This window comes from Malurus melanocephalus, unplaced genomic scaffold (assembly GCF_030028575.1).
Source record: "Malurus melanocephalus ecotype Western Australia unplaced genomic scaffold, MMel_1.1 scaffold_83, whole genome shotgun sequence".
NCBI classification, from domain to species: domain Eukaryota; kingdom Metazoa; phylum Chordata; class Aves; order Passeriformes; family Maluridae; genus Malurus; species Malurus melanocephalus.
Window position 1 is genome coordinate 769,773 of NW_026623315.1, and position 11,098 is coordinate 780,870.

Here is an 11,098-nt window from a genome sequence, read left to right on the forward strand (position 1 = left end):
CGGCCACCCTAATACTGAAGTATTTTTTTCTAATCTGAATCTTTCCTGCCTCATCTTAAGGCCATTTCCTCTTGTGCTCTCACTTCAGGCCCGGCAGCTGAGACCGGCCCATTGCTGGCTACACCCTCCTTTCAGGTTGTAGGTGGCTGAGGTTGTAGAGAGCGATGAGGCCCCTGCTGACCCTCCTCTTGTTGCAGGTTTAGCCCCTTAAGGGAAGAAGCCTTACCTTGTTTTTTTTCCTCAGTTTTAACCTTCGGCAACCGACCTGAGAAAACTGTATTGAAACAAACCCCAGGCTTCTTTGTGGGCTGCCCTTAACCTGCACGACCCGGACCCGCAGATGGGGGAGATCTTTCCGACCCTGATTACCCCCGAGTTGCGCGGCCCGCGCCGGGAGGGGCGGGAGGAGGGCGGTGCTGCGGGCCGTGCCCGCCCTCCCGGGCCGGCGGTGCGGAAGCGCAGGCGGCCGGGGCTGCGTCCCCGCCGGACCCCGGGGGGCGGAGCGAGAGCCCGGGCACGGCGGCATCCTCCGGCGCGGCCATCGCCGGGCTGCTCCATGGAGAAACGGGGCCCGGTGCTGCACATCGTGGTGGTGGGCTTCCACCACAAGAAGGGCTGCCAGGTGAGGGGGCGCGGGTGCCCCTCGACTCCCGCCTCTCCTCTCTGTTCCTGCGCTTCCTCCTGGCCTTTCCCCGGCTCCCTTTCCCGGCCGAGCGGCGCCTGCCCGGCTGCGGGAGCCGCTGCGGGAGGGGCGCGTCCGGCGGGGCCGGGGGGCTTCGCTCCGCTCAGGGGGCGGTGAAGGAGGGGTCGGGAGCCGCCGAGGCCCCGCTTGGCCGCGGCCTCCCCCGGCCCGGGGATGCCTGGCTGGGCCATGACTCGGCTCGCCCCGGGCAGGTCGTGGTCATGGAGCTGCCTCCATTCCCGCCCCGCCTCGGCGCTCCCGCCGGGAGCGAGGCGGAGCGAGGGCCGGCGGGGTGAGCTCCCGGGAATRAGGGGCGACGGCACACGCCGTATCTGCTTCGAATCGTGCGTGCTTGATGCGTTCAGAGAGAGAATGATGAGGAAAGCCCTCCAAACGGTGTTTTAATGTACCTTCCTCTCTCCCTGACGGGCCAGCATTGAGTGCTCACAGGTACATCTTRTACCAAACAGCCCCAGGGTACAAGCCCACCCTGGATTTAAGTTTTCTTTGCCTGTYTCTTCCCTGCTTTCATAAATGCTTGACTGTTTTGTGTGGCCTGTAAGGTGGAAGGATTTATGTCGTGTATTTCATAGTTGGTTTATGCTCTGATTGTTTTAATTCTTTTTTAACCCTTRAAGCATGAGATGCGGCTGCCCATGCAGCTGCTTTGCTGTGACAAGAGCAGATAGACATAATGTTGGATTTCCAGTGAGTCTTCTTCCATAGCAAGTTCCTGGCCTTTATAAAAATTACCAAGACACTAATGAACACGATGGTTATTGTTATAAAAGAGTTGATCTGACATAAACACATTCCATACAAGGTAGCTGAGAATTAAATTATTGCTTCAGAGAAAAATCCAAGCACAATTTCTCAGACGCTAAGGTGCCATAACTCAATTTCTGAAAGATGTKCATGGTTCTCTAATGCATCCTTTCTCTTCAGGGTGTCTGGGGGCTGTTAGCATATGGATGTTCACAGGATCAGTTCCTGTGAAGTAATTAGATCATCTGGGTTGTGAGGTTTGTGATATTTATCAGGCACTTTCTTGTTCAACACTGTTAGAAGTTGAGCATTAGTTGGGTATCTGTAGGAGGAAGAGCATGTTTTTGCCCTTTCCTTGTCATTTGCCTCTTAGAAAAGACCTAGGCTTTTGTTTCTTCTGTTCTTCTGGAGTGTGTATTTATTTTTTGTATGTTAAGCAGTGTTGATACAAGGGGGAAAAAAAAAGGAACAAAAAAAACCAAACAACCCCCCAAACTATTTATTAGTAGTGGTGAATTTTATTTTGTTGCCAGTAAAATGYTCGTAGAAGGACATTTTGATGTGTTGTCAAAAATTAGGTCAGAATACGTCTGAACTGCTCTTTATCTCAAGAAATGACCTGGAGAAGACGGAGAGGAAGGCAGTTTGGGAGAGGTATAGGTTAGCTTTGTCAAAGGGAGGAGGAATTGCAGGAATAGAATGACAGTCAGTAGAACCACAAGCAGCCAGGCTTCCTAAGGGAGACATAACCAGAAATCTAATTTTAAATGTATCCTACCTCTGACTTAGCAGRTTTTTTACTGAACTATAGAAAACATTTCCTGAAAGATATGGAGGAAAGGAGCTGCACAGCTATAGCCTAATGAGCCTGGCATCAGTAGTATGMAAAACTCTTGAGAATTTTTGGGGGAAGGAATTAATTAACAGCATGAAACTAAGTAGATTGAGTCCTATGTGCATTTGCTAAAGATAGATCATGCCTGACTGACCTGCATCTTTTGTAAGAATAAGTGATTGAATTCCTTTCTCTGTGAAAGAAATGGAGTAGCTCTAATTTKTTGGGAACTTGAAAGGGTATCACACTTATTTTTAAGGTGTAGATACAGGAAAATTAGTGCAAGAGCTGGTACTTGGGTAAAGAGTAGTATGAAGGAGAGGAAGCAGAAACAGATTTGAGTCAGAAGAGGAACTGTTGGTTTGAAGGATACTTGCAAGAWGTGTTTCTCAAGGTTGAAAGCGGTGCTGGTGCTGTTTACACCATAAAATTGAACTATGATAAGCAAACTTGAGCAGTGTTTCAAAGAAAAACGGGAAAGTTGTACGAGAGCTGGATGGTAAGGAATGCTGGAGTGATAGAAATAGAGTGCATTATGAAGTTGTGTGATAAGAATGAATAATAACAGTATAAGCTTAGGAGCTGACCTGACTGGAAGAGGATGTGATGAAGGCTAAGTCACCAAAGTAGTGTGGTTTGAGGGCAAGAATGACAATGAATGTAATCCTATAGTGTGATAATGTGTTTATCAATGCATATAAATTGATCCACTTTTCAGGAAAAGGGATTTGGATGCTCTCTTCCAGAACTGGATGAGATAGTCATTGGGCARTCTGCATTCCAGGAGTATGTAGAAAGACTTCCCTAGGTAGGCTTGCAAAGGAAGTACTTAATTCCTCTGTAAGTACAGGAACATTCTTCCGTTTTCCTCTCGTGCCTCTTCACTGGAAAGAGGAGGCAGTTGTGTAGTAAGCTGAAATGGGGAACTGAGGTGACCAAAAAGCAAACCTTATTTTGGTGGGTTGCTTTTGAGGTAGTTGTTTCACAGGTTCTGTTTGCAGCTGGACAGCTGCAGACAGCAGATACACTGGCACAAGGTGAAGACCAGCGAGGACAAATCACCTTCCTTGGCCTGCTGGCCACYTTCCTTTTGATGCAGCCCAGGTTGTGGTTGGCTTYCTGGGCTGCAGGTGCACATTGCCTGTCATGCTGAGTTTTTTGTCATCCATCACCCCCAAGTCCTCCACAGGGCTGCTCTTAATGACTTTTAAATTATTGATAATGGCCTTTGAAGTATTCATKGAAATGCTGCATTGCATGTAGTTGTATTCCAAGAAACTGTTCAAAAGTGAAAAATGAGGAGGAAAATCCAGCCATTTAGTCCAAATTAGTCTTGTCACAAGAACCAGTGGATAGGAACTGCCTGAGGATGTGGTGCAGACTGCATCTCTGAAACTGCAAAGTGCAGAAAAGCAAAGGTCCACAGCAGTGCTTAAATGGATGTCACTCAGAGTGAATTTGGAAAACTTAAGATTGAGAGATCATAGAGCTAGGCTGCCTGTCCTTAGGAAATCARCTTGTTTTGCCTGACTGAGAAGGCTCCTTTCAGTTTCTGTTCCCACCTCTTTACTCTATAGTCTTACTAGGAAAAGCCTGTGAAGTTAGGATTTTCARTTGATTTCTTGATGCTAGGTCTTTCATTAGCTGCCTTTGCTTCTGAATCTTCATCACTTAAMATGTACAGTTCTTCCTGTTGATTAACTTATAGGATAAGAAATGTGTAACCTACAAAGATGTTSATGTGCAGTTTGGAAATGGATAGGAATATCTTTTTCTTTCATAGATCTGAAAAAAACAATCCATAGGCATTCATTTTGAAAGAGAAGGAGAATCTGCTTCTCTGTGCCTTTGGATTGGGAAATACAAGCACCACAATTGTTCCTCGTGTTCCTTTGAAGGGCCGACTGTTTAACTGGGGGTCTGTTTGCTGGAATATGAGAGAAAGTCAAGTTTTACCATGTGTACATTGTTTTGTCTGGGGATCCAGTTTCCCAGGCAATTTTTAAAAGCTTGGGAGTTGCCACTCATTGTCACGAAAGCTTTGTGTTATCTGAAAATTAAAGCATGAAAAATTGTGAACACATTGGGAGGAGTTTTCTCCAGCAAGTATGGAGTAAACTTTTGGAGAACTTGCAGGCTTTTGCTTGTCTACATGAACAGATTGCCATCCTGTTTCTTTGAGTCCCTTAGTTTCTGAGTTGAAATGTGAATCCAAGGAGTTTTGCAAAAAGTGCTGGTTGCTGTCTCTCTTTGCCAAGTATTGGAGGTGCTTGTGGCAGAGAGTGTAGAGAATGGGAGGAGAAGCTTGGCTACAAGCTAGTAGGTCCACCTCATATTTGACACACTTTCAATAGGCCCATTAAGGAAGGGAATGGCAACTGGCAGGAAGCAGACATGGTGACTGGTTTCTTGGCTTTGTTACGTGCTGGCTGATTTATTATGGGAACCCTCCTCAGTGAGTCATTAAATAGTAAAYGTTCCTCAGTGGACAGAGCTCATGGGCAGTATACATTCAATCATGATTTTCAATGAAATGACGAACATTAATAAGTTCCCTTTTTGACTCCTTATTGCTATGGATAAGGGAAGTGRCTTCAGGCAAAAGTAACAGCAAACACATCACTTCTTCATGTGTAGTTGCTCGAAGCTGTCCATTAATGTAACCACACTTTTGGTGCAGTAGGATTTTCTACACATTTCTCAGGCTCTGCAGGACTCAAGGCACAAAAACATTGGGTCACAAAGTGACAATAAGGGAAATCTGCCATAGGAATGGTCAGATTTTTTTGGAGTGTCTGTAGCTGCTCAACTTATTACTTACTGTATCAAGTTACTGGTCAGTGTAAGGTGATAAAACTTGGACTTCAGGGCTATTTGTGTCTTTCTGCTGGAGCAGCTGATAACAAATTCCTCAGTAGTTTTGAGGAGCTGTAGTGGTGAGTGGCTAGTGATTTCAGAGCAAATAAAGAATAAGGTTTTTTTTTTCAGAATCATGAAACACTGTCTCTCATTACAAGTGAGTGATAAAACACTTAATTTGCCTTACAGCACTTTAATTTTTGATTGCATTAATTAGTGTGGAAGATCCTTACCTACCTTATAATAGAAGTCTTTAGCAAAATTGTAATCTGAACAGACCTTGAATAGTAGATCCAAGGGTTGTTGGAAATACAGGAAAGACCTTTGCTTTATGATGAAGGTAGAAGACAGAARTGCAGCTTTCCAGTAGTGATCACATGTGCTGTGACCCTCACTTGAGCAGTGTCTCCAGGCTTTATTTACATAGGGAAGCAGAGAGATAATAGTCTCTGAGGGTGTAGGAAGGCTTAAAATATCACAAGTACTCTAAAAATAATTCATTTTGAAAGCAAAGTTAAAATGAGAGCTGATGTATTTGTAAAGGAGGGGACAGAGAAATTTCAGCAAAGCTGGAAAAACTYGTGGGTGGGAGAGCTAAGCACAAGTTTCTGTAAACCCCCTGGCTGAGTGCTGAGGAAGTTCATGGACCTTCTGCTGCTGCAGTGCCTGACCTGCCACAAGAATTGCTGCCTTCTGATGCTGCTTTGAGGCTAATTACATCTGAGTGAACTCAGGCCCCTTTTCACCACCAGTGAGGCCACACAGAATCTCACTTCATTTGGGGCAAGGCCCAGCTTTTCTGCACTCGGTGTCCTGAGCAGTTCTGCAAATCACTGTTGACCTTGTGCAGCAGGTGACCATTGTCTTATGTATCCTCTTAAAAGCTTAGAATGATTCTACATTACTCTTGGCTGTCTTTAACATATGTACTTCTTATTGTATTGTGGAAAAAAATTAAATTGTAAGTGGTAGGGAAGGTGAGTAAGTGCTGTGTGTGTCCTGGAATGCTCTCRCTCCTGGTCAATTTTGTTTGCCTGGGCTCTGGGATCGGTGAAATAACGGCAGTGTGTCTTGACCCACTTCTCTGTATTTCTGTGGAGGATGACATTTCAAACTCCCACAGACATGGGAGTGGATTACTGTAAATACCAAAAGGYATATTTCCATGGAATCCCAAAGTTTGCTATAAGGATATTCAAGGTACTGAACTTTATAATGTAAATGTGATGCCTCCTTTCTCCAAAGTAGTGTCTGAGTGCTTCTCTGTGTGAGACTGTTTTTGTGTGGACTGTGCTTGAGCACCAATCCCCCTGTCTTCCCTGACCACAGGTTTTCTTCCTGGCATGCAAAGGAAACCTGAGATCAGGAATGAGACAGCTGATACCCAGTTTAAGAGAAGAGCCTGAATATGATATTTGAGAGGGAAGAATGTTTTTTTTTAATTCTCACCTCCCTGAAGTGTGWGTCTGATCTTCATCATCTGAGTGCTTCAAGTACTTGAGCTCTTGAAGATGAAGATAGAAGATGAAGAGAGAGATGGTGCTCATTGTAATCTGCTGAAACTGGCACCAGACGTGGCCTGAGCAATCCATGCACGTGACCTTTTTTATTTGTACCTAGCAAGATTGTGTCTTAAAGCAAAAAATGTTGGCAATTTAGACTTGACTTAGCAGAACCAGGAGATGTCTAAGGAATGAGCAAGGTCAGTCTGCACTTTTTATCAACTYCTGAGAACTGCCTACGTTTCCAGGTCTGCTGCACTCTTGATTGTAGCASATTTTTTCTAGAGGGAAATGTTGAAGTTGTTCTCTTCCATAGATTCCATGGGTGGGAAGTTTCAGGGAAACACTTCAGCCTGTCTTAGACCCTGTTTTGCTTGCTGCCTTTCTTCGAAGGCTTTACTTTACTGGAGATTTTTTTTTTCCTCTTCTTGATCTTTGTCACTCCATTAGTTGCTGTGATTCTCTTAGATGTGCTTGATGCTCTTAAACCTGTAAGTGAAGTGTATGCTTTGTTGTCTTTAAGTTCATTGTGTCTTTGTTTTGGGGGGGCACAGTTATGCAATAGGTAATCTTGTCTAGTGATTAAACAAGATCTTGTTAATGGAACAACAGAAACAAAAAATGAGTTGAAAAGGAACTAGGCTGGAATCAAGCTGAAGTGCTTTGTTCCTGTTTCTGTTGATGATAACCTGTAAACAATTCCTTTGGTGTTGTTCCCTGCTTTAATAATTTTAAAGCACTTTAAAGGACTGTTATGAGCATGAAATCTTCTAATAAAGTTAATCATACCATACATCAAGTATCAAAGATTAGTCTTTTGTCTGAAATTYATGGATTTGCTTATGCTCAATGGGTTGTAACTTTTAAAGCTTTTAGCTTTTATTAGTAAGGCTAATTAGCACGGGGTGCTAATAATTTTAARGACACAATGAATTGCTGAGTACACRTGTACTTCTSTAAACAGTACTGCATATTCTGATCTCTTGTGTAGAGTTAATGATKAGTGCCAGTTTTTGCACATCTGTTTTATCCACTTATTTAGTATTTATTGCTTATTCTCCAAGAAAAACTCTGGGGTATGGTCGATTTTATTGTTTCTTTGTTTTGTTTCTRTGTTTAGTTTTTCAAAGAGCCCTGTACTTTGATAATCTTGCAGTCACTTCTGTGAAGTCCTGCCYGGGAAGTAAAGTATTCCATACTGAAGGAAGGATTCCATAGGAAATTTTTTCCCTAGTTCCCCTGATGTGCAGGTTGAAAGAAGGTTCCTAAATACCCATTTGCAGTTATGCAATTCTTCCCATAGTCATCATAGTTAACTTTCATCTTATGATTTGTCTGTTCTTTGTATGTGTCATAACATCTGAGTAKTTATTTAAATATCCTGTGCCAGGAATCTTGACCTTTCACTTGAATAAATGAACTAGTGCTAAATCAGTAAGATATGTATTTCTGTACTTTTCTTGCACCTTTCACTTACCTATTTCAGAGATTTTTCAGWTAGTGGCTTGGGCTGTTGGCACTTGTAGGTGGCAACTTAATTTACAAACATGTAGAATAGAGGGAAGTTCAAAGCTGTAAAATTACTGAACAGAGGTCACTCCAGCTAGAGTAAATTGGGACTTCCAAGGTTTGACTTTGTGTTCCCTGTCCTAATATTGCCTTACTTGATGATCTGTGCCTAATTTTGGTAATCATAGCCTGTATGATGTGCTCAATTAATATACCTAGGCAGTGTGCTGTTTCTAAAAGCAAAGAAATCTGTGGGTATGCAATGTGAAAGCAAGTTCCTTGCCTGCCCTAACATGCTGGGGGGCAGGACACGGGGCTTGGGCTTACCCAGAGCAGAGCATGTTCTGTGCTTCATTACGTTACTGTGTTTGTGCAGCTTCTCAGCCTTGTACGTGGTAGTGAGCCAGATTTGCCAGCTCTCAGGAGTATTTCTGATTTTGAAACTTGAAAGGAAGGAGCAAATTTACTGAGAGCAATTCTGGGCCCATCAGATGTCCATGGCAAAGAGCCTGAATGGTTGTTGGTTCGTAAGACCAAGTGATGGTTCGCTTGGACTGCATCAATTTAGTGCTAGATGCTGGGTGAACAACACACAATGGCCATTTCTAAACCGATGAGGAAAAGCACTTAAAAGCATGCCTGCAGTCCTGGTCCTTCATTTTCCCCCTGGAAAGGTGGATTCAGTGTATCATTTGTCAACTTCTTGCCTGGTTCTTCCTGTTGGGCGTGCAGCAGAGCTGAGGAAAGGATGCGTGTCTGAGTCTCATGTGTGAGGTTTGGGTGCTATCCCTGGAGAGGGGAAATGCTGCCAATCCTTGTAGCTGGGTGTGCTCAGTAAGAGCCTGTGGGCACAAGATGGGCATTAAGAGATGATTTGTGGGTGAACAGTTGGCTACTGCTGACCCTAGTCTCTACAGGTCAGACATCTGTGTGTCATACAGATTAGGGTGCCCTCACTTGYTTAATGAGGGAAGCTGCTCTCTCTTGCCAGCATTCATCCTGTATGAATTCTTACTTGCTTTCTGTAATGGTATGAATCTTATCTTGTTGGCACAGCATTCCCAACAAGTCCACTTGGCTGGAATGGTTGCAGTCCCTTTTCTGGGGTTGGGGGGCTAGGGGGTTGTTGTTACTTACTTTCTTTGAAGAGATTGATAAGAACCGAAGTTCCAAAGCACAGGATATATGTAGGGCTTGAACTGTATGACTATAAAAATGAAGTGTTGAATAATTGGGAAGAGTGTGTAGAATTCATGCTAKCATGCTTTGAAGACAAAGGTTTTGGTGTTTCAGGTTATTTTATCTTTTAGGGGCCTCAGTAAGAACCAGAACTTTGCTAACCAAGTCAGAGTTTTTGAAGCAAACTTGAATGGTTGATATTGTGCATACAAATGGTGCCTTAGAACTTGTGTAAGTGGCCACTCTATGGCTTTAGCAATATGGGAATGTGAGGAAGTGCTGGTTTCAGGAACTGAAAGGATAGAAATTACTATGCCCTGCCTTCTTCTAATACAGGGATTTCTTTTGCTGTTGCTATTTGTGTATATAGCGTATTTTAAAATACACCTATATTAATATGTATCATATGTATTCATATATATTTTTGTATGCATGTGTACATGTATTATACATAGTTGTTAAAAATACACATATAAACATACAACATATATTTAAAACTCTGCTGTTAGAGGTCATTGTATTACAATAGGTATCATTGTTATGTCCATGGGCTCTTCGCCCTGCAGATCCTGATCTGTTGGTTCYGTTGTGCAAAAATGGGGAAAGTTTGTCATTTAAATTCAATTGTTACTTAAATAATAAATACTTCTTAGTGCTGAAAGACAAACAATGCTCTTAGATTTTCATTTGGCTGTGTGCTGCATTTGTTRTGGTGATTCAGATAGGATCATTGGTGTGCTGGTCTTCTCTGGGTCTGGCTATGCTAGGATTAATAAATTGGGAAAACTGATTTTAGAAATCTTGAGTGAAGAACAAACACTGATTTATTTGTAAAGAGGTATCAAGTTTTAGATGTAATTTTCATCTTTTGGGGTTTTTTGATTACTGCTGCTTAGTGTCAAATCCTACTAAGCATACTTCTGCTTTTCTTTGAGAGGAAGGGTTGGTGTTGAAATTAAATGTGTTGTAATGATTTATGAAGGAAAAAGATTTCTAAATGGAAATGCAATTAGTGGGTTTTGCTGATCTCCTTTTCTTCATTTCAAGCAATTATCCTACCTKTTTGTTGCAGTAGAAGCAATGGGAGAAATCAAAGCAGTTGTTCAGAGGATGGAATGGGTTTGGTTTGTAAATTCTGTAACTTACTGAAAGCAGTCTTTAACATAATACTGTCATTCTAAATATTTCAGATTTTTTTGAGATTAGATAATCTCTCCATTGTACCAATGTAAAAACCTACTTGGGTCCAGATGTTTTTTCCGTATCTCATATGAATAGAAATCTTCCAAAATAGCTGTTCTACTAAAGAGGAGAACTTATATTGTGACTTTAATGCAAATGTGGTAGTAGATAAAGTGGGAAGGGTGGGAAGGTTATACTGACTTGTCAGCACGTTTTAAATTATCACTGTTTAATGTTCACTGAGGATCCTACTTTGATTAACAAATAARCACTTTTCACAGATAGGTGAAGCTCACCAAAAATTAATGCCAACTACCTGTCTAATGTTTGAATGCAATAGTTTARGTGGACATGCACATGTATTTTGGAAATTTCTCTTTTATCAGTGTCCTTTTTTAACCTCTATTCTGATTGTGTACTTGTAATTTAGTAAAATACATTATCAATGCATTTTTCTTAAAAGAGCCGTCATGTTTATTCCTAGATGGAGGAACTCCACTCATCTTTTCTTACTGTGACTTAATGAATGTGTACTAAATTTATTCTGGCTAGGAAGTGCCTTTAAAGAACAAAACCAGATTGCCT

At 42.3% G+C, this 11,098-nt stretch overlaps 1 protein-coding gene across 1 annotated transcript in view; it reads left to right on the forward strand.

The window, feature by feature from the left end:
* The first annotated feature begins 447 nt into the window (after nt 1-447).
* Nucleotides 448-11,098, forward strand: part of AVL9 (AVL9 cell migration associated) — a 39,281-nt gene continuing 28,630 nt past the window's right edge. The window contains exon 1 of the mRNA XM_057367706.1: nt 448-622. Coding sequence (XP_057223689.1) covers nt 557-622 — 66 coding nt within the window. The 5' untranslated portion in view covers nt 448-556. The remainder of the gene's footprint in view (nt 623-11,098) is intronic.